This window comes from Capra hircus, chromosome 15 (assembly GCF_001704415.2).
Source record: "Capra hircus breed San Clemente chromosome 15, ASM170441v1, whole genome shotgun sequence".
Classification (NCBI taxonomy): Eukaryota; Metazoa; Chordata; class Mammalia; order Artiodactyla; family Bovidae; genus Capra; species Capra hircus.
Genome location: NC_030822.1, coordinates 30,127,766 through 30,155,009, shown reverse-complemented (window position 1 = coordinate 30,155,009; position 27,244 = coordinate 30,127,766). Strand labels below are relative to the sequence as shown.

Genomic DNA, 27,244 nt, shown 5'->3' with positions numbered 1-27,244 from the left:
CAGCCCCTGCAGTTCCTGCGGGACACGAGAGACGGCGACACAGAGCAGCACGGCCGGGCCGCAGAGCTCCAGCTCGCCCCAAGGCAGCCCCCAGGGGCGGGGGCCGCGGGCCGGGCTCTGACGTCGGGGGCGGGGCCGGCGGCCGTGACGCGCGGAGGCGGGGTGTGCGTCTTCCAGGCCGGGGCGGCGATTCATTCAAAAGGCGCGCAGCTTGCGCGGGCGCCCGGGCGCTCACCGACACGGGCCCGGGCACTGCGTCGATCCAGGAGCTGGGCAGCTGGAGGGGGCGGCCAGGTAAGGAGGTTGCGCGGAACCCCGGTCCGGAGTCCGTTCCCCGCGGCAGGGGCCAGAAGGATGCGGAGCCGAGCGGCGCCCCCTGCCTCCCCGCGTCTCTGAGGAAGTTCGCCGGCGCGGCGGATGCCGCAGCCCGGGGCCGGCGCCCCCCCCGCCCTCACGTCTTTTCGTCTCTGAGCCCCCCTGCCCGGGGACCTGTGCATCCTTTGGCCGCGGCTCCAGGCCCGGCTGTGCGCGGTGGGGAAGCGGCGGCGGGACTTGCAGTTTGAGGAGCGAGCGGGCCGCGGAAACGCCCCCGGCCCGGGAAACTTGGACGGCGGCACCTCAGTGCGGCTGCAGCGCGGAGCGGCCGGAGGGGGCTCTGAGCGGTGTCAGCCCGTGACTGTGGGCGACACGGCGCGTGAGGCGGCCCAGCCGGGGCGAACGTGTGGCCGGGACACTGGGCGGTGACGCCGGGCCGAGCGGGAGACACAGAGGGGCTCTGTGTGTCTGTGACAGGCAGTGTGTGTGCGTGTGATTGTGTGTGAGACACCCCGGGTTACTGCGGGTCTCGTGACCCCCCGCCTGCTGTGAGTGAGACCCCAGGTCACTGGGGTCACCGAGTGTGTTTGTGTGTGGCCTGGGGCGTGACCAGGGCAGGGCCAGGGCCCTCGTTAACGTGGGTGAGCGTGGAATAGAGGGAGAGGGGCCCCAGGTGATTGTGAGAACCAGCCCCCAGAGCATAGCTTGCTGTGGGGTCACGTTGTGCCGTGTGCGCGCCTGCACCTCAGGGAGATGAGTACCAGGTGGGAAGGAGGGACCTCAAACACCCGCTAGCAGATGGGGGGCTGGAAGGAAGGGGGCTCAAGGGAGGGGACAGCAGTCTCTCCAGGACTCTCCCCAAGAGGGCACCTCCTCAGGAGCCCAGTTTAGTGAGGGTGACTTACCCTGGCAGAAGGAGAGGCGCCAAGGCTGAGTGGCATCTCCTGGGGTGCCAAGTCTGGCAGCAGCAGAGGGCCCCTGAGGTAGCCTCAGGCTCCACCCTTCTCTGTCTTACACACACACACACACACAGACGCACACACAGGCTCCACCCTTCTCTGTCTTACACACACACACACACACACACACACACACACACACTCAATCTCTCTCTCTCTCTCTCTCTCTCTCTCTCTGGGAGGCCTGGCAAAGCTCTGCCCCCCCGGGTAACCTGTATTTTCACTGGGCCCAGGCATAGTCTTGCTCTCAGATCCCACCCTTACCGGGCCTCAGTCTCCCTGTCTGCACACTGAGGTGCTGGGCTGTGAACAGACTGTGAATCATCACTTTGGGATCGTCTATTGTTTTTGGGTCAACTGTCTCTGTTCTCCCCTACCTCCCTCAGGCGCAAAGACTGCAGTGGGGGAGGGGGTCAGGCAGTCTGCTAGGGACAAAGTGGCTCAGGGGTTGCACCCAGGTGCTGGTGACAGGACTGACACACCTCCCCGAGCAAAGCTGAAAATTCTGACGCACAGACATGGACTTCTCTGGCCCCGTCTCCCTTCTTCAGTCCCCTTCACAGGGGAAGAGGAGGCAGGTTCCCCGGGAGTGGCCTCTGATTTGGAGAGCTGGAACAGGGCCTCTTTACCATCTGGACTAGACCCTGAGGCCCCCTCCCCCACAAGAGGCTCTTCTAGGTTCCTGCAAAGTAGAATGGAAATTAGGAGAGGTAAAAGGACACCTGCCGAGGGGTCTGGAAGTTCTCTCATCTGCTGTCACCCTTTGAAAACGTTGACTGCATTCTGAGTGGGGGCGAGGGTTCCAGGTGCCGTGCTGAAGTTTATGGCATGCTCTCGGTGAATCCTCACAGTGGTTCTGAGATGCGGTGACTTTTCCAGAGAAGGCAACAACCTCAGAGAAGCAAAGTGACTTCCCCAAGGTCACGCAGAGTCAGGTCAGTGCCGGGACTGGAATTCAGGCCTCCTACTCCTGAAGCCCTGTGAGCTGCTTGGCGAGGGCCACTTCCCTTCACAATAAGCTGCTCATGGCGCATCTGGGCTTCCTTCTCTCAACCTGGGCTGGCAACGTGGCCTTGGCAGGGGATATGCCATTGCGAGTTCTGAGTATGGTGTGTATTTGCTTACACGTCTAAAACATTATGGGTGGGTAGACTATGTGGCCTTTCTCCTCCTCCTCTTCCTTCCCCCTAGCTCTCAGCCCGTAGCCAGAGGTCACCAGAAAGGCCTGTCTCCTGCCTTCTAGAGCCTGTAACTGGTTTGGGGAGAGTCTGTATAGCTCTTGAGGAGTGTTTGTAGAGCTCTGAGGAGTGTTGGGCGTCAGCAGCATAGCCCAGGCTCCAAGGGTGGCAGGAGAATTGGAGTCCCACTTGACCTTCATCATACCTGTGAGGACCTATGCCCCTATCCAGAGTTGTTCCAAAACCACCCACATGCTGCAGGAGTTAGGGGACAGGCCGGGAGTGACCTTGAGCTTGTGCCTACACTCTCCAGGCCTCAGCCCAGAGACCCCTGCAGCTGTGTGGCTGAGAGCTGGAGCTGGGGATCCGGGTGTCCCTCTGTCCTCTCTGGAATGACTGGAGTTGTGCTTCTTGGGGCTGATCAGAATAGCTGTCTTGGTCTCTTGGGACTGAGCCTGGGTTATTTCCATCCCCAGCAGAGAGGTGGAAATAGCTCAGGGCCTAGGAACGGGAGGGCGAGGGGAAGGGTTAACCGAGAGTTAACCTCCTCTTCTGGTCCTGGCCCTACCCTGTGCCAGGCCCAAGCCAGACTTTTCTGGGAACTTGGGTTCCCTGAATGACAGGGATGGTGGGGCCAGGCTGGGTTTCCAGTGGGGCCGCAGTTGGGATTGGCGCAACAGTTGCTGAAGGGAGGTGTCTGTTTCTGGCAGGAGGGGAAGCTTTCTGTCCCCAGCCACTGCTCACAGGGTCAGCCTCATTTTACAAGCAGGAGAGACTGAGGTTCTGAGAACTGCTGGAACTTACCCAAGGCCCCTGCCACCCTGATGCTCTGGCTCTCACCCTTCAGGCAGGGGACCTACCTTCTCTCCTGCCACATGTTCCCCAGCAGGCTGGACATGGCCCAGGACTGGGAGCAGGCCCAAGACATGCCTTCACAAAACCAGGGCACCTCTTATGTTCCAGCTCTGGCCTCTCTGCCTCCATTTCCAGTCCCACCCCCGCTCAGTGCCAGAGTGGCCTCCCTAAGGCAACCTGTACTTTTGGCCAACAAAGTACAGTCCAGACTCATCACCCTGTCATTGAGGTTTTCTTTCCAGGACCTTTTTGAACTTTACATCTTCAGCCTTATCTCTCTCCACCAGATGCTGTGGTTGTGCTCGCCTCTCCTTCTGCTGGCTCCCCTTTCTAGAACCCTCCTGATTGTTCAGGGTACAGCCCCACCCCCACCCCCTCTCCCAGGAGCCCTCCCAGCCCAGTGTTAGTCCTTCTTCGTTGTGTGGTCCACGTGCCGCCTGCCCGCCTTCTCGCCTCTAGGAATAGGTCCAGGGGTGGATCCTCGTGGGGCGCCGCACGCCCAGCTGGGTGGGGCCGGCCTGGCCCTTATCCTCTCTTCTCCCTTGGTCATATCTGTGTTAGCCAGGCAGGAAGGAATGGCAGCCGCTGTAGGCTGAGGGCCTACTGTGTGCCAAGATGCGCAGGGAGGTCTGTCCCTGGCGTGTGCTGGGGTTGGGGGTGAGTCCTCAAGGTCACCCCTCTGTGTAGGGGTGAGTCTGGTGCTCGCTGTGGGCTCCTCAGGCAAGGGTCTCACCCCGGGCCAGCAGAGGAGGCTCCCCGCGGAGGCCCTGCGGTGCGGCAGGCCCTGGGTGCAGGCGCTGACAGCACGCTCCCTGCTCCCCAGGCTGCTCCGGGGGGCCCAGACTCTGAGGGCAGAGGGTCCAGTCCGAGTTTGAGTCACACAGCGGCTGGTGCTCGAGCCTGGCACTCCAGTTCCCGCCCAACCCCCAGCCCCAGCTGAGGGTTGTCTGACAACTCTGGCGTCGGTTTTCAAAGAAGGACCAGGCACCTGTAAGGGGAGCCGGGAGTGGTGGTGCTGCTGCCCCGCCCCTGGCCTGGCTGGGCAAGGCCCACTCCCTCCCGTGGGGCAGCCTTTCTGCCAGGTAGGCAGTGAGGGTGGACCAGAGGAAGAGGAATTTTGCCGGAGAACAGCAGCAGGGCCCCCACTCAGGAGTGGGAGTGCTGGCATGTGATCCCTGGCAGAGCTTAGCACCCAGCTGGGGATGGGGTGGCCGGGAAGATGGTGAAGCCGGTGCTGCATTCTGGCTGTATGTTCAGCCCTGGGCAGGACCCTGAGGCCCATCAGCGGCCCGTCCAGGTACGGGCCTCGAAAAGAGGGTCCAGACCAGGGGAGGGACTGGCAGGACTCCAGTGTCACTGAGATCCTAACCCAGGTCTGCTTGCTGGAAGACCAGAGCTCTTTCCCAGGCCTCCCTGGGAAAGATGAGGGCTCCGTGAATAAGCTGCCCATGTGGCCATGAACGTGTGCCCTGATTGCTTGGCACCGGAGAGAGATGGAAGGGTTTTCTGCAGCCTATAGAGTCAGGGTCTGAGTGTGTGGGTAGAGAGAGAAGGAAGGAGGGCTTCCAGAAGGAGAGACCTGACTTGGACCTCATGCCCTCACCGCGAGAAGGAGCAGCGAGCACAGGGATGGAGCCGTGCCCCACCTCCGGAGCACCCGCTGCCTTCCTCTTTAGACATGACCAATGATGGCTGAGGGCGCCACGAGAGGGGTGGGGAGGCTGGGAAGGCTTCCTGCAGGAGGTGGCACCTGGAGTGAGGCCTGATTGTAAGAAGAGCCCTGTTCCCTGATGAACTGTGGATCCTCCAGCCATGCCAAGCGGTTGGCTGGACAGGCACAGTTGTCCCAAATTACAGAGGAAGCAGGCTTGGGGATGTAGGGCTGGGTCGGGACTACTCAGCTCTCTTCTCCTTCCTCACTGTGACTTCAGTTGGTGTGGGAGTGGGTGGACACAGGCCTGTGTAATGGCTGGGAAATGGGCACCCAGGGTCCACCTGGGGAGTCCAAGACTCGTCACCCATGCTTTTGGGACTGATGTCGGGTTCCCCAAGCTCTCTTGCCTGTCCCGAGTCACTGGGTGACCTTGGTGGGATGCCGCTCTGTTCTGAGCTTGGCTCCTCCTCTGGCTCTTGTGGGCTGTTGAGAACTGGTACTCAGGAGAGGTCTGGTCAGCCCAGGCCCGGGCCAGTACAACCCTCAGTGGCTCCATTTATCCCCTCAGCATCCCTGGAGACAGGGACCAGAACCCCTTTCTGCAGGGGAGAACCCTGGAGCTCAGGAAGGGTAACTGCCTGAGGTCACAGAGCTCCTAAGCAATGAGCTAGAGCTTGAACCCAGGTGTGACTGCTCTGGGCCCAGCCTCCTGTGACCTCCATACTCAGGCTCTGCTGGTTGGGGCCTGACTGGGATTGCTGGGGGCAGGGAGTCTCTTTCCTCCAGCCCCTTGAGTCTAGAGGAGCTGGAGGACAGGGCTGGTTGGGCCTGTGGTCTCCCCTCGGTTCTTGAAGCCTCGCCCGAGTCAGCCTGGCCAGGGTGCCAGGGCAGGGCCTGTGCTGGGAGCTGCAGGCTGTCCTGGGGCAGTAGTGATTGGCACAGATGCGCGGCTGGGTGGGAGGCAGGGGCGGCCTATCAGAGGAGAGGGCGGCAGTGGCGAGAGCTGGTGGGTGGAGGGCTGGGCTGGAGCAGGGCGCGTGGGCACAGGGGACTACCAGGTCTGGGGCGGCCAGAGCAGGGGCTGCCCGCCTGTCCCCGCTCCTCACAGGGAGACCTGTCTCCTTGGAGGCCAGGTGGTGACAGGAGACTGCCAGCCTCTGTGCCCTGTGGCTTCCTCATTTGTGGAGCCCGGAACCCTGTCTTGGAGGCCTGGTAAGGGAATGGGCATGTCAGTCAGTAGGTCAGTCAGTTCAGTTGCTCAATCGTGTCCAACTCTTTGCAACCCCATGAACCGCAGCATGCCAGGCCTCCCTGTCCATCGCCAACTCCCGGAGTTCACTCAAACTCATGTCCATCGAGTCGGTGATGCCATCCAGCCGTCTCATCCTCTTTCGTCCCCTTCTCCTGTCTTCAATCTTTCCCAGCATCAGGGTCTTCCTGGTAAGGGAATGGGCATGTAATAGGTTCTTAGTAGCAGGCAGGGGTGCCCCAGCTCTGCTTCAGGATGACTGGCTTATTTGGGCCCCCGGCTCAGCCCAGGGAGGGGGCAGGGATTGCTTCTGCACTCAGACTGGGAGGGGCGGGTGGGCCCTGTCTGGCTGTCTCAGCCCTTTTCTTATCCTCAAGGGCCAATTAACCACCCCCAGCCCCTGCCCCCACCCGTGCCCTACCTCCCCACCCCACGCCCCTGAGCCTCCCAGGGACGGGCCGGGGTGCAGCTGCTGCCTGGTGGGCGCTGGGGCGGGATTGGGGGGTCTGCATGGCCTGGCGTCCTCACCCTAGGGTTGTGACCTGGGAGAGCTAGGCTGCCTGAGGCTGGGGTGGGGGTGGAGATGAGGGCGCCCTTCTCACCGAGTGGCCCCTTCATCAGTCCTGAGGACTTGGCTTCCCAGCTCGGCTCTTCCTCCCCCGGGAATCCCCAGGCTTCCCACAGGTCCCAGTGCCTTTTCCTACTGGAGCTGGTGTAGACGGGGGCAGTAGGCGAGTCTGTGCTGGAAAGCTGAGAGGCCCCGCTGGGGGCTGTGCCTCCTTGCCAGGGGCCCTCCCGGGTGCTTCGAGATGGGCTTTCAGTTGAACTGCCCCTGTGTGCTGCCAGCTCCCTAGCCTCTGCCACTAGGTTGGCAAACCCTCAGAACATCTGTCTTATACTGGGCCCGGGGCCAGAGAGATGTGGGTACCTGGCCTCCATCTCTGCTTTACCACTCCCTGGCTGGGTGGGGTGACCCATAAGGTGACCTCCTGCAGTCTCAGTTTCCTTAGGGATGAAAGAGGCGTGCTCAGCTCTGCTGTGAGGAGCGGAGGCAACCCCGGATGAGGGCTTGGCCCGAGGGAATGAGGATCTGTCCCCTTCCCTGTGAGGGCGGAGAAAGGAGACAGCGCCTAGCTGTGGACACTGCCCTACTTCAGCCCCAGTTGCCAGGGAACCACTGGGTTCCTTGCTAACCTGGATTTCTCTGCCGATGGGAGGCCTTTGTCTTCCTGCTTGGGTGCAGCCATTGCCGAGAGAGGCCTGTGTCCAGCTGTGTTTCCAGGCAACCCCAGCCTCTGGAGGCTGCAGGAGGTCCACAGGCCATAAAGCCACTGTTGGAAACAAATACCTGTCTCCCACCCCCTGCTCCAGGTGGGAACCGCCTTCCACCTCCGTCTCGCCAGCCCTGCCCCACTTGGCCGGCAGCCCAGCAGGCCTCTGAGACAGGAGTTGTTCCATGCCTTTCGCTCCCCTGCTCACCCTTCAAGGCTCCGGTAGTCCCGAGGGCGGGGGGTGGAAACGAAGGCTTCTCAGCTCCAGCCTAGACTTGGTGGGACCTGGGCTCCGCCCACCAATCTTTCCTCTCCCTTCCTGCCCCCCCACCCCCCGAGATGGTCAGTGTATCTAAAGGAGCACCTCCTGTGTACCAGGCTCTGTGCCAAGCATTGTGCATGAATGTAGGAGAATCTCATTTGTACCTCACACATCAGGTGTGTGCCATAACCCTCTCCACAGTGTACACCGGAGACAGGCGTGGTGAGTGCTTACTGAGAGCTTGTTCTATGTCAGGCTCTGTGCTGAGTATTTTTTATGAGGATTGATTGATTTATTAGTTTTTGGCTGTGCTGGGTCTTTGTTGCTGCACGCGGGCTTTCTCTAGTTGTGGTGAGCGGGGGCTGCTCTTCGCTGTGGGGTGCGGGCTTGTTGCGGTGGCCTGTCCCGTTGTAGCCTGTTCGATAGCTGTGGTGCTGGGCTCGGTACTTGCGGATAGCTGGCTCTTGAGCCCCAGCTCAGTGGTTGTGGCACATGGGCTTGGTTGCTTCGAGGCGTGTGGCATCTTCCCGGACCAGGATTGAACCCGTGTCCCCTGCAAGAGTGTTGGCGCGCAGACTCTTAACTACTGGGAAGCCCCTGGGAAGCCCTGTACCGAGTGTTTGATGTGAATTCTCTCTTGTCCTCACAACAGCCCTCTGAGAGATGGGGAGCGGGGGTGGGGTCCACAGCGGCAGAGCCAGTGAAGAGCAGAGCAGGAAGGCTGGCTCTCCCCGAGTTAGGCAGGGGGTTCAGATCTGGCCTCAGTGCCCCCGACCCCAGCCCCACCCGCTGGGCCCCGTAGCCTACAGCCTGCGCTCTGGCCCTCTTGACCCTGGGAGAAGCTGGCCCTGCTCCTGAGCACCTCTTTTGATCCCCTGGTTTGGCACATGCCTCTTCGGGTGCTGGGCATGGGGGTGGGGGGCAGCACGGCAGTGGGGAAGGGGCTGGGTAAACAGGATGGTCACACCCAGGGCGACAAACCCAGGGCACAGGTCGGTGGTAGATGGGGGCTTCCAGGGGGAAGTGGCTTCCAGCGAAGCTCTGAAGGGCGGGTGCCGGGTGATGGGAGAGGGTTCTGGGCAGAGGAAGCAGCAGGTCCCAGTGCCAGGGAGAGAAGGCAGCTCGGAGTGGCTGGCGCTGTGGGGAGGCACGGGCCCAGCCCTCGGTGTTGAGACACCTAGGCTGCAGCTCGGCTGCACTGGAGGCCACTGCGGGGCGGGCTGGGGGTGCGGGGAGCCGTTGGAGGAGCCTCCTGGAGGCGGTGACCCCGTGAGCTTCAATTCTGGGAAAGGGGAAGCTGCTGAGGCCTGAGGAGGCTGGGTGGGAACACAGCTTCCTCTTTCTCCGGGGCCTGCAGGGCTACGCCGTGCTGGGGCTCTGGCACCTCCTGTGAGGGGCCCTGGTCGCAGCTTTCCTCCTGGGCTTGCTTCCAGGGAATTTCTGGTCCTAATTGTTTGGGCCTTTTTAGGAGGGTGGGGACGGGCCGTGTGTGAGGAACCCTTCCCCCCCGAGCCCCCAATATCCCCATGTTTCATGGAGGCCTCCTGCTCTAGACGCTGGCTGGGGGAAGATTTTGTGGTGAACGAGACAGACATCCCTGCCCTTGCTGCTGTCTGGTCAGGGGGCAGACAGTAAGCAAGCAAGCAAACAAATAATTGCAAACCCTGGCGGGAGGCACAGAAGGAAAGAGGGGAGGCAGTCACAGGACCCGCGGCAGGCTACCTCATCTAACCTCGTGACAGCCCTGCTCTGGGGGCGCACAGCTCCCACTTACAGGTGAGACTGAGCCCCACTGAGGTGAAGCAGGGGCTCAGGTCCCCTGGGGAGCTGGGGACTGTGGGAACAGGCGCCAGGCTGGCTTTCTGGGAGGAGTGGCCTCTAAGCTAACTTCCTTCGGTGCCCCCGGGGCCCTGAGGGTCGTTCTGCTCTGCCAGGAACCCTGGGGCCAGAGAGGACCACTGTACCAGCTGCCACCCTTTTCAGGGCCTCCGTCTCTGACAGCCCTCCCCCAGGAAGCCCTCGGGAGGTGCCCCGAGGTGCTGGGCTTTGGAAGGTCCCTGATTGCCCTGCCTACAGGAAGGCAGGGTCGGGGGGTGGAGGCTTCATCCACCGCCCCTCCTCCGCCCACCCAGCCAAGGGCTTGATGGGAACTTGCTCCCAGTCAGGGTTCCAGGGCTCCCAGCATAGGTGCTGGAGGCCAGGTGGGGAGAAGGCTCAGAGGGCAGCCAGAGCAGCAGGTGTCCGCATGTGCAGGGGCTTCTGGGTGGCGGCCAGCAGCTGCCTGACTGGACAGGTCTGCCGGGGGCTCAGGCTGAGTGTGGGGGCCCAGGGAGCTGCTAGTAAGCAGAGACTCGGGCGGTCAGACTGGAGTAAGTGCTGGTTTGGGGTAATTAGAAGGCGCGTAATTAGAAGGCGTCAAGGCGCGAGGCGGTGAGTGTCTGTGAATGTGCCAGAGGAGGCCCTCACTGGGTTTGAGTCTGGGCCCTTGGACCCCACTTTCCTCCTGGAAGTCTCGAGCGCAGAGCTCCCCGTCCATCTGGAGGTCAGCAGCTGCACAGCCCCTGCCTGCGGGCACAGGTCACCCAGCAGGTGCCAGTCACGGGCTGGGACTTGGGTCGGGGCAGAGGCACCTCTTCTCCGTGGCCAACCAGCCTCTTACTTTCCACGCCTGCCCCAGCCCTCTGGGCCCACCCTGGGGATACAGAGGGGCGCTGGGGCTGGACAGGGATGTGGGGCTGGCATTGAGACCTTGGGACTCGGGGTCGGCTGTGGGTGAGCTCCGTGACGAACAAAGGAGGGAGCCATGGCGAGATGGGCTGAGTGGGAGCGGGGCCTGGGAAGGGGAGGGACACGTGTCCCCACGCTGGAGGAGGCGCCAGTGGAGGCTGGGTCAGAGGATGCCCCCCGTCAGGCGCTGACGGCCAGGGTGCCGCTTTCACTCTGCTCCGTGGCCGGACCTTCTGTCCTGGGTTTTCCCTTGAGCTGGCCTTGGGCCGAGAGCCCCCGCCAGTGACCTGGAGAGTCCCGAGGTTGCTGTAATTCAAACCCCCGGTCCCACGAGGTCCGTGCCAGGCCAGGCCCGCAGCGCGGCTGGGTCGGTTTCCTCTGCCTCCCCCTTCGTGTGGGAAGTCCCGGCCTCTCATAGGCTGATGGGCTCTCCTGTGACCTGGGCTTTACCGCGGGCAGTGCTCCTTCTGCCAGGCTGCCGGTCAGACTCTGAGGCTCCAGGCGGGGCCCCTCCAGGCTCTGGGCTTGGCTGCTTGCTGCCCCGCGGGGGTCACCGGCTGCCCGAGACGCTCTCTCTCTCTCTCTCCCTCCCGAGCCTGGAGCACAGCCTCCTGGGGGGCCGTCACGAGACTCCCTGGCTCTGCCGCTGTCCCTTTTGTCGTCTAAGCCAAATCCTCCTCCCTGCTCTTCAGCCTTGTCTGCCAGCTGGAGACTTTACTCCCGGCGCGGCCAGTGCCCGTCACGCTCTGGGCCCTCGTGTGCCACGCTTGGTGTCTTAGCCCTTCCCTCCGCCCAGCACGGTTGATCTGTTGGTCGTAGGTCTTCCTGGGGTGTGAGCTCCCTGAGGACAGGGGTGGTGTCTGTCTTGTTCGTACCCTTGCCCATGCTGAGGGCGGTGTCCAGCGCACAGGAGTCGCCTGGGAGAAGACGGAAGGCTTGAGTGTGGCTGCCGCGGCCACCCCCTCCCCACAGGTCTGCCCAGGGCTCTGAGGGGCAGGCCCGGCGCTCTGGAGAAGCCGGCCCAGTGTGGACGGTGGGCCCGTGGAAGGAGGGGCTGTGGTGGGGTCGGGGTGGGGCAGGGCACACACAGGCGCTTTGGGGGAAAACATCTAGAGGGGCCTCCGGTTGTGTTGGGCTTTGAAGTGTGGCGGAGCAGGCCTTCCTTGGAGCAGAAACAGCAAGAGTGAAGGCAGGCAAGCGGAGAGGCGGGCGTGCTTGTGGCCCCCAGAGTTCTGAGAGGCGGGAGCCCTGAGAGCTGGGGATGAGAGCGGAGAGGCTGGGCGTGAGGGTGCTGCCAGCCCGCTCGTTCCTCCCACCCAGCCCCAAGCTGTCAGTCCCTTCCTCTGACACTTCCCTGCTTGGCCTGGGGCAGCTGCCTGTTCATGGATGAGGCCAGAAGCCCTGCTCCCCTGGGAAGCCCCCGAAGCCCGTGCTGCTCTGCGAGGCTGCCCCAGCCTTCTCCTGCCCAGCACCATTTCCCTACCTTCCCTCCCTTCCAGCCCCGTCCGGGAACACACGCCGGGAGGACAGCGGCCGCCTCTGTTCCATCTCCACCTGCTGGGGCCTGAGGATGAAGCTGAGCCTGCCGCCCTGGCCCCTGTCCTGTCTCCTCGTGGTGAGTGGGGATGGGACTGGGGGAGGTGTGTCCTGAGCCCTCAGGAGCCTCGTGCCAAGGTGGGTGCTGGGGTCGGTTACGCAGCCCTTCCTTTGAGGAGCAGAGACAGTCTGGCCCGCTCCTCTCCTGGTGCCCCTGGCCTCCCAGTGCTTGGCACGAGCTGGAACCAGGTCTGGAGCCTGAGGAGGTCCCTCACGCCCCCCATGTGACATTCCCTCTGCCTGTTAGGGCAGCTGGCTCGACTCTGCACCTGTCCCAAGCTGGGGCCCCATCAGAGGATTGGAGGAGGGGGATTCAGGGTAGATAGTTCACACCTGGAATGGGAAAAGAGGGCGCTCCAAGAGGAATGGAGCAAATTGAGAAGATCCTTCCCTTGGGACCTGTCATGCCCTCTGTGGGTGCCAGGCTGTGAATGAGCCAGCCTTGCATGGCAGGGAGGTCATGGAGGAGGATATGGTCCCAGAGCCTTGGCCAAGGGCCCAGAAGCACCCCTGTAGCCCCGGCCCCAGGGATGGTGAAATGAGGCTGGTTAATGACATTCTCAGCTGTGATGTGGGGGCCAAGGCAGCAAGCAGGAAGTGGGGCGGAACTTGAGAGAGGAATTCGGAAGAATGTCCTCCTCATCGTCCAGGATAGCTCAAAGGGTGTGACTCAAAGACCTGAGGGTTCGAGAGCCTGACCTGGCCCTGTCGGGGTCTTTCTGGCACTTTCCAGAAGCAGATGTGTTCCCTTCTCCCCTGGGCAGTGGCAATGCATCAGGGCTGAGGCAGGCAGATTGGACTTGGGGCACAAGGGATTGCGGCTTGAGGGTGCCCCCGAAGCCTGGGGCGGCCCCATAACCGGAGGCCCCTGTGCCTGGGGCAGCGGACAGCGGGCCCGGCGCTGCCATGCCCCGGTGCTTGCTGCCCTGAGAGTGTCCTGCCCTGTGCCAGGGGCGGCGGGCAGCGGGTCGGTGGGCCCGGCGCCGCCTTCCCCGGTGCTTTCTGCCCTGAGTGTGTCCTGCCCTGTGCCCTTCCAGCTGCTGCCCTGGCCTCTGGCCACTGCTGCGTCGACAGCCCCTCGGCAGTGCCCACCCGGGCAGGAGCCCAATGTGGTGAGCTCGCCCTGCCCATCGGCCTCTCCTGGGAAGACTGTCAAGGGCTGGGGCAGGGACTCAGGCCTGGCTTCTGGCTCTGTTCTCACTCTTTCCCTCCTGCAGGAACCAGGGCGGGGCACATTATGTAGGTCCTGCCCCCCAGGCACCTTTTCAGCTTCCTGGGGCTCTCGGCCGTGCCAGCCCCACTCACACTGCAGCTCTCGAGGGAGGCTGGAGGCCCAGGGGGGCACGGCAATGCAAGACGCACTATGTGGAGACTGCCAGCCTGGGTAAGCCATGGGGTGGAGCGAGGGGGCTCATGACCAGGCGGCCAGGACTTGAGATCCTGGGGTCCCAGCCTCACTCGCCCCTGAGTGGGCCCCAGACTTCCCATCTGTGGTTGGAGTGGGTCGGGACCGGTGAGGGTGCCTGTGGGGAAGGTCCAGCCTCTCTGAGGATGGCCTTTGGGCTTCAGTAACATCTTCCCTCCCTGCAGGTGGTTTTCCCCTGCAGAGGCCCCGGGTGTTCCCTGCCAGCCGTGCGCCCGGACCCCCCTGGGTGGCCGCAGCTGTCACGGTGAGTTCAGACAGGGGCTAGGACTGGTGGGGGTGTGTGAGAAGGGTTCTGGCGAGCTTGAGCCTGAGGGCCCCTCTGCGTCCATCTGGGGCAGTGGGATCCTCACTCCCCTAGCCCAGGCTATCCAGCGGGACGTGGCCACTTGGTCCGCTGGCTGTCTCTTCTCTCTCCATCTCCGAGGGGCAGAGATTGTCTAGCAGGTGCTGTCACAGCTGGGGGCTCACGTCCCAACCTGTCTCCTGTCCTTCCTTCTCCCCCTCAAAATGACCCACATGGACAAGTGTGAGCATACACACTCACATGCGTGCACCTTCTCTCACCCGTGGAGTTGGTCGCTTTCTGAGGAGACTAACCCGTGGGCCAGGCTTGTGGAGAGGCAGGATCTGGTGTCCCTGTGTACACCATTGCCTTTTGTTTACCCCTCTGGCCTAGATGGGGGCTCAGGGTCTAGCCATCCTGATGGTCAAGTGGCCAAAAAGGAAGGGGCTGAGCTGGCCTTGGCTTCCCCAGCATGGTGGACAGCGGGTGGCTGTGGACCTGTTAGTGCCACAAACCCTACCCCTGCCCCATGGCTCAGCCCTGGGCCTCGCTGAGTGTCTCCCTCTCTGCCTCTGTCCTGCCTCCATCCTCTGTGGTGCTCAGAACGGGGGCAACGGGCCCGACGTGGCGTGGAGGTGGCCGCAGGGGCCGGCAGTGCAGGGGAGACGCGGCAGCCTGGGAACAGCACAAGGGCGGGCAGCCCCGAGGAGACAGCTGCCCAGTACGCAGTGATCGCCATCGTGCCCATCTTCTGTCTCATGGGGCTGCTGGGCATCCTGGTGTGTAACCTGCTCAAGCGGAAGGGCTACCATTGCACGGCCCAGAAGGAGGTCGGGCCTGGCCCCGGAGGCGGAGGCAGTGGTGAGCCCACGCGAGGGTCGAGTTGGGAGGCCAGAGGGCCTGTGTTGGCCCAGCCTAGCTCAGCTTGGGGTCACCTGAGGGGCTCTACTTGGCCTGGAAGGGTGATCAGGAGAGCTTCCTGGAGATGCAGCACATTGGCAAACTGATAAAGTGGAAGGAAGGCTGAGATGGCCCAAGGTGGCAGCTGGGTCAGAACAGGCAGAGAGGAGGTCAAGGGGTTGCAGCGGGATTCCCTCCCAGCTGGAGGAGTGTGGACCCCTTTGGGGCTACCGTTGTGTGTGTAGTTCAAAGGTTAGACTGCCTCTTGGGTACTCAGGGTGACCTCTGGCCTCTGGCCTGAAGGGCTGGCAGGGCACCTGACCTGGACAGGCACCATGAGAGGCTCTGGTTTCAGCTCCAGGCTGTGGTTTGAGTTACAAGCCCTGGAACCAGAGGGAAAGATGTTCCTCCTGCCCTTCCCCTAGGGCCCTGGGACCCTTTTCTTTATTCCCTCCCCCCGCCCCATGCTGTCCCCTGAGAGCCAGCAGGGCAGGGCCTCTGCATGCATACAGTTCTGTTCACAGAACATAGTGGCCAAGTCAAGACTGAATGGTGCCTCCCATGCCAGTCCCCTTTCCAGCCCCTGACTCTGCAGGGCCAGGATGGGGACAGGACGGGAACTTTGGGCAGGCCATTTAGCCTGGAACAGCACTTGTTTTCCTAGCCTAGGACTCCCTTTAACTGGCTGGCTGCTGCCTGGGCGCAAGTCCTAGGACTCTGCTGCTGGCCCAGGACTGATTGTTTGGCCCATTCTCGTGCCCTTGAGGTCTGGGCCCTTGGTTAGTTACGAAGAAGACAGGGCGGAGTGACAGGCCCAAAGACAGAGTGTGACAGGCAGTGTGTTGGGGCTGGTGGGGGTTCTGGGCAGAGAGCCCGCCCACAGCTCCCTTAGGCTGAGGAGAGGGCAGGCCCTGGGAGAGGCTGGCCCCCATCCCATACACTGTGTGCGGGATGGTGGAGTTCAGAGGGCCCTGAAACCGCTCAGCACCTGGGGCTGCCGGAGCGGTCGTGCTGAGCAATGATGGTGGTAACAGCTGAGGCAGAGCTGAGGCCCTAGGCGCGCACACCCAGGCCTGGGGCGCCCTCTGCTGCCAAGTTCTGGCGTAGCCGGTGAGCAGGAGAGGGTCCCACCCGCTTCTTCCCTGGAATCCTGGTGGTTCTCTCTCTCCTCCAGGGACCAGCCCTGCCTGCCGGCCTGAGGACACCAGTGAGGACACCATCGGGGTCTTGGTGCGCCTGATCACAGAGAAGAAAGGTGAGGAGGGAGGTCTGGCCCCATCCCCGCGCCGAGCGGTGCTCTGCCTCTCCCCGCCGGCGCGCCTTGGGCAGCCTGGCCCTCTGACCGGCGTGGCTGGCGGTGCTGCCCTTTCTTGCTCGGTGAGCTGGGGAGGAAAAGGCACACAGCCGGGGCTGGGGAGGGGTGAGTGGTCAGGGGTTGGTGCGGGGGCGGGCCCTCCCTGGCTGCCCAGAGCCAGGTGCTGAGAGCAGCTGCCCACAGAGAATGCCGCGGCGCTGGAGGAGCTGCTGAAGGAGTACCACAGCCGACAGCTGGTACAGACCAGCCACCGGCCTCTGCCCAGGTGAGCGGGCAGGCGGGCCCCGACTGCAGTTTCTCGGCCTGCCTCTGGGGACTCGCCCCTGGGGTGCGTTTCCCCTCTTGTCACTGCGGGGTCTCCTGGGCCTGCCCCACCCCGTGACCCTCCCGCCTGTGTTCTCCACAGGCTGTCGCCGGGCCCCCCCAGCATGCTGCACGTCTGCCCGCATCGCCAGCACCTCCACACCGTGCAGGGCCCGGCCTCACTCTCGGGCCCCTGCTGCTCCCGTTGTAGCCAGAAGAAGTGGCCCGAGGTGCTGCTGTCCCCTGAGGCCGCAGCTGCCACCACTCCTGCTCCCAGACTCCTGCCCAACCCAGCCAGGACCCCCAAGGCTGGACGCCAGGGCGAGATCACCATCCTGTCTGTGGGCAGGTGAGGGGGGCACAGACCACAGGTGACCCCCTGATGGCTGTCGGGGAGGCAGGGCTGTAGGTCGATCCGTGAGCAGCAGGTTTGGTGGCAACCCCACCCTTCCTGGTCTCAGCGGGCCTCTCTTTGCAGTGGGGGTGGCCAGGGTCCTCGCCCCGATAACACCTGAGCCCCCAAGACACCTAAGAGCCTGGCCACACATGGCCTAGAGGTGGGAGCCCGGCAGTGGGTGGGCAGACATGGGAAGGCTCAGGCTCTGATCCAGGAACTTGCTGTGCGACCCTGGCGGGTGCTGCGCTCGCCATGCCTGGGGATCCCCCTCTAACGGGGGAAGGTGGCACCACTGCTCCTCACAGGTTCCGTGTGGCCCGAATTCCCGAGCAGCGCGTGAGTTCAGTGGGCTCCGAGGTGAAGACCATCACGGAGGCTGGGCCCTCAGGGAGTGAGCTCCCCAACTCCCCACGACCTGGCCTCCCCAGTGAGCAGAGGGCACTTCTAGGAAGTGGTGGAAGCCACACTAAGTGGCCGAAGCCCCCAGCAGAGAACAAGGCCGAGGTGAGGACCCGAGTGGGAAGGTGTCTTGTCAGCACCTGGGCCACTTTCATGGCGGACAAGGCAAGGGTGGAAGTCCAGAGGGCACTGGGCAGGGGCTGCTTTCTTGGAGCCAGAAGGCCCGACAGCTCTGACCCCTCACCCCTGTCCCCCAGGAGAACCGCTATGTGGTCCGGCTAAGTGAGAGCAACCTGGTCATCTGAGGGGCTGTCCCATCTGAGGACCCTGCAGCCCTGCCCTGAGCAGTTCCGAAGCCCTCCTGGAGAAGGTGGAGCTGCAGCTGGGCCCATGAGGATCCAGAAACGCCAGCAGACAAAACCGCCAAGGCCTGGAGGTGGGAGTGTCCACCCTGGTGAGGAGACAGGCAGGCCGGCCGGCGGGTGCTGTGTGCAGGAGCAGGTGGAAGGCCCCCCGTCCCTGCCACCCATTTCCTTCCCCGCAGGTCCCTGACCTCTGCTCCACCGGGCAGCTAGGCCTTGTGGTGGGGAAGGGCCCTCTGCCTGGCACCCCTGGCCCCACCCTTGCCTCTGTAGGGGGACTGCTCCATTCTTTTCTGACAGGTCCTATAAAGGACCTGGGCTGGGAGCTGAGTTCTGGGTTTTCATCTGGAGCAAGCCCCTGGCCATTACTGGGTCCCAGTTTTTTTGACTGTGAAGTGGGGGTAGCAGCATCGTGGCGCACAGGGCCTTCCCGCCTCGCAGGCTCTGGGCTGGGTTGTGGGGGTGGAGCTCGACTCCACGCCGCCCCTCCCACTAGTAGCTTTATCTGACCCAGTTTTTGCTGCTTCAGGGCTTCCACCTTCAAGTCTCCCCCGGGGCTGCCTGAAAGTGGCTCTGCATACATAAGGGGCCTAATGCATGTGCCTGCCCCTGCCCCTGCTGTTTTTATTGAAACTGAAGAAACAGACTTGACCTGGGCAGGACTGTGGTGCAGAGCCCCAGCCACCCCCAAGATCTCAGGCGCTTCAGAGGGAAAGTGGTGTGTGTGACGGGGCTGGGAAGGGGCCTCCGGCCTCGGTGGTTTGTGTCCCTGCGGTGTTGGTGTCTGTCCCCTGGCCTGGGCAGTGCAGGCGACTGCCCCGCCTCCGTCTCCACGCTGGCTCAGCAGTCTCGTTATTTATGTGGGGCTGTGCAGGCACGGGCCCACGGCTGTCCCCGTGTCTCTTATTTATTGAAACTTGGCTGTTGTCCGTCCTTGTGTCTCCATACCCATCCATTTGTTGAATAAAAATGTGGGAAGTAGTGTCAGGAGGAGCTTCTGTCCTTGCACCTCCTCCAAGGTTGCCCGCCCACTGCATAGTTCTGTCAGGCCCTGTGTGGGGGACATGCCATCCCTCCCCTGGCAGTGTCTGCTGTTTGGCAGGTGGGGCACCAGGTGAAGTGGGGCCAGAGGTGGCCTCGCAGGTCGTCTGGCCTTATCTTCCCTTGGGTAAGGAAGAGCTGCAGTCCAACCACAGGTATAGGCTTCAGGGAGAGGGGGTTTTTAGTTAACTCCAGGTTCTTTTGGTGTTTGGTATTGTTTTAAAAGATGGAAGGGGACATATTTAAACACTAATGGCAAAGAGGCTCAAGGAGAGGCTGAAGAACCAAGAAGTGATGCCTGGTGGAACCTGGGGTGGGGGTGGAAGGGGACACCCTGGGAAGGCTCAGGCTTGCTGCACCTGGGAGATGGCAGTGGGCACACTGGGCATATGCCTGAAGCCTGACTTCACATGGGGCAGAAGCCATGGCGGGGCCCGGCCTGGCAACTGAGGGAAAACTCCTGCCCTGAGGGGAGGCTGGGCAGATTCGAGTGGAGATTCAACCTCTCCCTTCCTCTCACCTCTCTAGAGCACAGGCTTCTCTCTGCAGCTTCTCAGGTGGGCAGGAAAGGGAGGGCACCTCTGAGGATCCAGGGCACAAAGCATCACCTGGCTCTCAAGAGGGGAGGGAAGGATACAGGCTGGACATCATGAGGAATTTTCTGGAGCATCAGAGGTTCAGCATCATCTAGAGCTCCAGAGTCTAGAACAGTGTTGTAGGGGACCAACGGGCACCAGGGCACCCATGTTCCCTGGGGCCACTGTGGTGCTGTTGCTGTCCCTACTTGCCAGGGTGTGGTAGACTTGGCTGCCCCGAGCCAACCAACCCCACTTCACCGAGGGCCTGGACGACACACTGAGATGAGGACGAGATCGTGCCCTGGGTGAAAGGGGAGGCTGACCCTCCCACCCTCTGGCCTCCATTCCCAGAGGGAAGCTGGACTCTGGTCTCTGGGATGAGGCACATACAGATGGCAGTGAGGGTGGAGACTGAGGCTGGGTCTGAGCTTCCCAGGTGAGGTAATGGACACCCATCTCAGTGCTGGCCCTTGGGGTAATAAGCACTGGTCGCCTCCAGACCATGCCTACCACCCCAATTTCCTGCTTGCTGGAAGGTAAGAAAAAGGAATGGCTCTGGCCCCAGTCTCTTCACTTGATCCTTGGGGATACTGAAGCCACCTCCCAAAAGAGGGAGATGAGCTGAGGACCAGCTAGGGGTGTGTCTGATGCGGCTGACCCTGAGGACCCCCCCTCTCACCTGGAAGCTTTCCTGGCTCTAAAGCCTACTCTTGAGCTGAAGGTAGGCCGAGGCTGCTGGCAGGGGTGGGAGCTGGAGGACAAGATGGGGCCCTTGGTGGCCACTGAGGACAGTTCTGAGCTTGACCTCTTCTCACTCCGCCGCCCCTCCTCCACGGGCTAGAATGGTGTCCACCTCCCACCTGCTCCTGGGGTCAACCCTGCCACTGACCTGGAGCCGAGTCCCTGAACAAAGTCCCCTTCCTCTCGAGGAGGAACTGCTGTGACAGAGCCCGAGAACATGGTCCCCGACAGAGCTCTCTGCCCCCGTAGAGGAGGGAGGTTCTGTTGAGGCCCGGGGTACAGTCTGGCGGAGAGGGCTCCAGAGGGTTAGTTACAGCTAGGCCACTTAGCCTCTTTGGGCCTCAAGGATTCTCCCCAGTTGAGGAAGCTGAATACTTGGGAGGCTGGCACGGCGTGGACGGTGGGAGCCAGGCCCTAGGAGGGAACAGTTCGTGCGATGACCAGGGAGGGAAATCAAGGCCCGGACCAAGGCAGTGGCTTTGCCCAGAAGGGAGATTAGAGATGTTTTGGACATAAATAAAACTGACAGCTCGTGATGACAGCTTGGACGGAGACCATATTATCACCTTCAGCCATCCTTCTGGGACTACAAACCACTTCGCCCTATTAAGTGGATGTAGGCACTGCCTCCTCCAGGGTGGGCAGGAGAACTTAGGGCTCGGCACCTGTGCTTTGGAGCCAGACCAAGTGTAAGTTCCAACTCTGCCCCTCACTAGCTCTGTAACCTTGGCCAAGGTACTCGCTCTCCTCAGCTGCTCCCCCTCCCAAGGCCAGGGCCACCCACAGGGCTCACCTCCTGTCCTGGGGATACTGCCAGTCACCAAGCATAAAGCACAGCACCGGCCACACGGCGGGCACTCGGCAGATGCAGCCTCCATCATTCATGGCTTCCCTGCACTCCTGTGTCACACACCTTAGCCCAGGCCCCTGAACTGTGAGTGCCAGGGCTGCCCTGGAGATGCAGCGTAGGTATCGCTCGACTGGTGAAAACAAGTTTTGAATCAACTTGGGAGAAACCCAGGGGACACTCACCAACCCAACAGGTGTCTGTGTCTCCCTCTCCCAAGAACCACAAGTCTGGTCACTCCAGACTTTTTTTTGGAAACTTTTTTAATAGTTATTGAATGTTCTACAGCTTACAGTAAATATCATAGTTACAAATTCTTGGCTTCAATCTTTCAGAGTGATCACTATCTGATCTTCAAAACAAAACGGAACAAAAACCCAAAAAAATCCAAAACAACAGAACAAAACCAGATTTACACTTCATACACACAAGCGAGGCCGCGGGGCTTTCCACTCTTTACACTCCAGGCTGTGTTTTGAAAACACCTATAAGTTCTTTGCTCAAACTACTTGGAAGACACCGGTCAAAGGTTTATTATTATTATTTTAAATGTTTTTCTTTTTAAAATGTGAGTTCCAATAAAATTTAAAAACTAGATTCCAACCTGTAGATTAAAATGAATTAAAAAATACAAAATCATATACAACGCTCTCTCACAGGATGGTACATGCCACGAGAACAAGTTTCTCTGTCGTGTGATATGAACAGGGATGCAGATGCCTTTTAGTCAGGAGATGGGGACAGGCCTTTGGGCCTTTAGAGGTCATGACAGACAACGCCACGTTGCTAGAGGCCTGGCCTTACCTCCCCTTGGGTAAGGAAGAGCTGCAGTCCCACCATAGATCCAGACAAGCTGGCTGACCCGAGAAGGTGGTCTCCGGCCAGTCCCACTCTTTCCCTGACTCTCAGGCATGAGAAGGAAGGCTGGAGCCTGGAGATGCTGGTCTTGCTGGGGTCAGGCCCAAAGACGACTTCACCCATTTGAGACCTATGGGCTGATACTTATCAGCAAAGTTGTTATATGTGTTCTCTTCAAAAAAGGAAAATAGCCCCTCTACCAGGAGCTGGACTGGGTACAGGGCCTCAATGCCACAGCAAGAAGACCCAGGGACTACAGATGCAGCCACAGGGAAGCAAGCATTCTAGTTTCCCTTTCTGGCTCTGTGGCAGCCAGTCCTAATCACCTGGCCACTGGGCTGGACTCAACAGCACACAAGGTAGAAAATACCCATTGGAGAAAGTGAGGAGTGAGACCCAAGTCTGGCTCAGGCAAGACTGGTTATGGAATGTTGAAACTGACCTGCCAGGAAATTTAAAGGCCAGGCCCTAGAACCATGTAATGCCTAATTTCAGAAACAGGTTTTCTAGAAGGGGACGTGGACAGGTAAAGGACAGATCCTGCCGCCAACCTGGCACACCCAAAGGAGGCTGAGCTCTCTCAGGCTCAGCTGTGGAATTTGATGGGGCCTGGCTGGGTCTCCACTGTGATCCAGCTTTTGGAGGTAAGTCTAGCCTGGATTCTCCTGGGGCTGGACACCGGCATGGAGCCTGCCCCTCCACTGCCCAACCTGCCTCCTCTGGATTCCCAAGCTTGGCAATCAGCTGGGGACCACATGCCCTACAGTGCTGTGGAATACAGGGTGAAAAGCAGAGCTTCCACGTGTACTTTGAACTGCAATTGAGGAGCAAATGCCATGGTGACATCTCAGTGACTGATCCAGCCACAGTGCTGTGACCAAGACCTGTGCCCTCTAGGCCTCCCTCTGGCCTCCCTCAGAGCAGAGCTGAGGGTCTGACATGCAGGGGTCCAGGCCAGATTCAGCCAGTGCCTCTCTGGACCTCTGGCCGAGTCCCATCTGCACAGTGAGGACATCAGAACTCGGTGACCAAAGGATCTGCACTACTCCTATGCTCCATGTGATTCATTTCTGAAGGGTACTTGGAACAAAGTTAGCCTCTCTGGACAAACTCCCAGATCTCTGGAACACTTTGGGTGGCCAAGGGTAAGAGTTGGGATGAGGTGGAAGGACTGCACAGTGTCTCTCTAGATCCTGGTCCTCACCCTTGGGAAAAACAAATCCAGGGACTGGATTCAGATGTACTTTTGACCATTCAGGGCTACACCAGGTCCCCTGAAAGTGCCAACTCACTGGATCTGGATAGTGGGCCGGCTCTCCAGGGTCAGAAAGCAAGGGTACACAGGCTTCCTAAGGACATAGGTCTTTCAGTGGACAGGTGCCTGGGGCTGCCCCTGAACACGTCTTCAGTCCTAGGCATCAAGACCCCAAAGTGCTTTGCTCAAGTTAGTCCTCTTATTGCAAATTCCTGTCCTTCGAGTGCTGCCAGCTGGAATTGCCTCTGGGTTTCCAGGGCTCCTCATAAAAATCTGCTCAGCGGGGAAGACTGACTTCCCAGGTTTCCCTGGAGTGTTCCTGTTTAGGGGCAGACAAGTAGCCTATCCCTTCTGCATGCTGGCCACCAAGGCCTGCAGGTGTCAGCAGAAAGAGCAGGGGATTTGAAGAGTTGGCTCTTCAAATCTTGGCTCTTTCTCTGATGAGCTATGTGACCTTTGGCAAGTCTCTTAAGCCTTCAGAGACTTAGTTTTTTCCATCTATAAAATGGGAATTTTGGCAATCAATATCAAAGTACTTCGTACACAGGCAATAAACTGGACAGGTGAGTGTCCTTTTTCAATATATAGGGAGGGGGATATTCACTTTATAGTCACTGCCAGGAGAGAGAGAGGAAGAGCAGCAACTGTCCTGTCTTGCAGGGAAGAAAGGAAATCAATTTTTCCAAAATGTGGCAGAAAGATTAAGTTTCATGCTTTTACCACTTGGGGGCACTCCAGATTCCAGACTCCAGCTTCCTGGGCCCCAGGCTAAGGAGAGGGAGGCAGGTAGAAGTGGGGGAAGCTGTGAGGGTTGGCTGGTGACTGGAACCACCTGTACCCCTAACCCTGCCCACCAAGCTTGTGGCACTGGTGAGAAGCAGTGGAATGGGGTGGAGAGGGCTTTGCTGGTGCCATGCTGCAGCTCAAATGTCATGTGGGCACACCCCTTGTCCTCTGGCTTGCTGGACTTCCTAAAATGACAGGGCCCTTCAAGCTCTGACCTTCTGTCCAGCTCGACCACTGGGCCATCCAGTATCTGTGGATGACGCTCATGGTACCTCCTGATGGATGCCTGTGACCCCACGTGCGCTCATCCTACCACAGGCACACGACTGCCTCGTTCTCCTGGGCTCAGTCCCTCTGCAGTGACTCCCCAAGCTTGGCCAGGCTTGTGGATCTCCGTCAAAGCAAGAGGGCGAGGCCAGCTGAACTGGGGCTCCGGTGCTCAGCCCGCAAAAGGGGTGCTGTGCCTGGGTTCTTCCAGACCCCAGCCTTTCCACACCTTGTTTTTGCCTTGGGGTCTGCCCTTGATCTTGAATTACATACAAGGGCCAGGAGAGGGTGCACAGCATCGAGTTTCAGTCCACAAGCCTGTGTGTGGAGTCAGACTGGAGGGAAAGAGGCCACAAACTGAGATTCAAATAGCTCTGCCACTTATGAGCAAGTCACTCTGCCTTTCCAAGTCTCAGTTTCCTCATGGATCAAATGAGAGAATCATCTTTTTCATGGGGTTAAACCAGATGATGGGTATGAAATTGCTTTGTGAAAAACTGAGGTACTAGATGTTAGTTTTTACATACTGGTACAGAATGAACAAAGGTAAAAAGGTAATTCCTAGATCTCCTTTCCCCTCCTCTGGTTCTGCCCCAGCCCATCTGGAGGCAGTGGGGTTCAGGGGAGCCTACTGGGGTGCCAGCATTCTGCTCACTTTGGGGCAAGTTCCTTTTCCTGCTATTAAATAGGATCAGTTTCTTCATTTGTCAAATGGGTGAAATAACTCTGACCTTGTCTTTCCCTCAGGGTCAGTAAATTAAAGGCTGTGAAGTGCTCTGAAGTCTATGAAGCACCTGACAAACACATATGTTTCCTATTATTATTATAATCATTATTATTATTTTGGCATTTTCTAAACATGTATGACATAATCTAAAACAACCTTCACCCACCCTTATACAACCAGAGAGTAGGAGGAGGTATTTGCCCAAAAAAAGAAAAAAAAAAAAAAAAAGGATTAACACTGGAAAACTTTCTATTGTTTTAAAACAAAACCTTTTCAGCACCCCTGAGCAGACCGTTTAGAACAGCGGGGCTTTTCCTTACTGGTCCTGCATTTCCCAGGTCGAGGATGCTGCTGGGCTGTGCACCCCTGGGAACAGCCAGATAGCCTCTGAGGTCCTCCTGGCCTAGGGGTTTCCTGATTATTTCCTCCTTTAGGGAGACATGGGAGGTAGGGGTAGGGATATATCCACATATGCATGAATTTAAAATGAAGAGAGTTATTTAGAAGTTCTGAATGTCATCAATGATCCCATTTTGTTCAGTAAAATGTTCCTGTGCACGCCGCCCCCACCCCACCCCCCCACCCCGCCACCAACCATCCCCGAAGGGGCTGCTAACCCCTCCAAGTGCCGGGTGCAGGGGGGCAGTGTTAGACAGCTGGGCTCCTGGCTGAGACCAATGGGGCCTCCTGACCCAGGGGTCCCTCTTCTCCCCAGAGAGTGCATGTTTCCTCCTCTCCTCTCAGGATGAGGGGCTACTGTCTTAACAGCATGGACTCCTTTTCAGCCAGTCCACCTGCTCCTCCAAGGGCTGGAGTCAGGTATAGGATGAGAGGTCCGGATGTCTTCACAGAATTTCCAAATGCTATTTCCTCATTTGCAATTTCTGTTCCCACCATCTGCCCCCATGTGACCTCGGCCAAGTCTTCAACCTCTGCCTCTGAAATCCATGGAGGAAAGGAGCAGAAACAAAAGCCCAGAGACTGTTCCAGAGCTCATCAGGTGTGGGCACTGCTGGCTTCATTTTTACAAAGCCAAGCCAATCCATCCCTAGGTAAATTTTTGTGGGCAACATGCCCCAGGCAGGAAGGTTGCATTTAATGCTAATTTACTGCAAGGTCTAGGGAAGTCCCTTCCTCTTCTCTGGGCCTCAGCTTCCTTATCTGTCAAACAGGGGAATGGATGAGATGATTGCTAAGGTCCCTTCAGTTCCATGAGTCGATGAAATGTTTATTGCTATTGCTTTTCCTTCACTATCCTGACCTCCAGAGCCACCAGCACCCACCTGGAATGTGGTTCCTTCACTTTGGCCATGAATGGCACAAGGTAACCAAGAACTTAGCCTGTCTGCCAGTGCCGTGGACAGACAGGTGAGCCCTGGCTCTGGGAAGGACAAAGGGAAGGGAGAGAAATGCCACAGGTTTCCACTCTACTCAGGAGCAAGCTCCTCACCAGAGTGGATCCATGAAGGCGCAGAGGCCAAGGTCTAGATTACACTGGGCACCTAGCCTCTGAGGCTTTGGAAGGCTGGGATCCCACCATCCTGCAGCTGCTTGGCAGGTCTGAGGTCAAAAATCACCTTCTGAGGAAGTGCCAGGTCAGTTAACATCACTGTGCAAATTAGAGGGTCCAGGCCCAGACAATTTGGCCAGAGACCTTACAAGCCAAAGCCAGCAGGCAAGGGCTTCCCGACTCTCTTCCCTCTGCCTTCCCACAGTGCGCCCCTCCCCCCACCCTCCCTCAAGTTCTCCCAAAGAAAAAAATCTGGTTTTCCCAGGTTCTCATCTGGGGTATTATTAAGCTGCTATGAACGCTCCTACCTAATCAGGTGGTTTTGTTCTTGGTCTGTTGCGATGGTTCTCAGAAATATCAGAAGATATTTCATTTGTGTCAGGATACAGCAGTGTCTTAAACTAATCCTGCTTGAGAAAAATCGAAAAAGAAACCATCCCTCAGAGATGTGGTTTGCTCAACAGTTCTGAGTTCCTACCCTGGACCCAAGGGTCACATCCACTATGCTCTTCAAAGGAAATCGCACCTGCAGCTGAACCACTGCAACAGACCCCACTCTCTGCCTGCCGCTAGACTAGGCTCCCAGGACTGAACGCTTGGGGGAGGAAAGGAGCAGAGAGGATGTGCCTGGTCACGTAGGAGAAGGGTGGAGCTGGGAGGGCAGCGGCTCAAGGGGACGGTGGGGAGAGGCAGGAGATTAGAAAAAGCAGCTTTTACAAAAACCAAAAATAAAAACCAAAACCGTTAATGATGCATAAAGTGACCCTTGCACTTCCGTTGTCTCTTCTTGCAAATAGAGGTGGTGCTGCTAGGGAGCTGCTCCAGCACCTGTGTAAGACTTGAGTAGTTGCATACAATGTGTGACTCCGGGTCTAGGGGAGGAAGGGGAAAGCTGTTAGTGACAGCAGTATTCCTGAGGCCCTTCAGGGAGCTCCTGGACCCCTTCCCCTCATGCTGAGAGCCCTAAATGGAGTCGTCTGTGCCTTCCCAGTGGAGCGGCCCATTTCCCATCCAGTGCCGAGAGCTCTGGAGGCGGCAGCAAGGGAGACAAGGAGGCATGGCAGTGATTTTCAGTGACATCCCTGGAGCTCTACAGGTCACTGGCACCGCCTCAGTATCTGCAGAGGAAGGGGGAGCCTGGTGGTGAGGGTGACCTAGGGCTTCTGCCTGGCCCCAGTCGGAG

General features: G+C 59.6%; 2 protein-coding genes across 5 annotated transcripts in view; one reads left to right on the top strand and one right to left on the bottom strand.

Moving 5' to 3' along the window:
• Positions 181–22,751, top strand: RELT (RELT tumor necrosis factor receptor). The gene is made up of 11 exons (XM_018059371.1): positions 181–294; positions 11,970–12,085; positions 13,104–13,178; positions 13,284–13,450; positions 13,657–13,736; positions 14,379–14,636; positions 15,850–15,930; positions 16,174–16,255; positions 16,397–16,642; positions 16,996–17,194; positions 17,347–22,751. The coding sequence occupies exons 2-11, from the start codon at positions 12,041–12,043 to the stop codon at positions 17,392–17,394; spliced, it is 1,281 nt and encodes a 426-aa protein (XP_017914860.1). The 5' UTR covers positions 181–294; positions 11,970–12,040; the 3' UTR covers positions 17,395–22,751.
• FAM168A (family with sequence similarity 168 member A) overlaps positions 25,133–27,244 on the bottom strand; it is a 199,031-nt gene continuing 196,919 nt past the window's right edge. For 2 of the 4 annotated variants that reach the window (XM_018059372.1, XM_018059374.1), the window contains one exon: positions 25,133–26,933. The gene's annotated coding sequence lies outside the window, so the exon portion shown is untranslated. The remainder of the gene's footprint in view (positions 26,934–27,244) is intronic. The other 2 variants (XM_018059375.1, XM_018059373.1) reach the window with 2 other exon arrangements.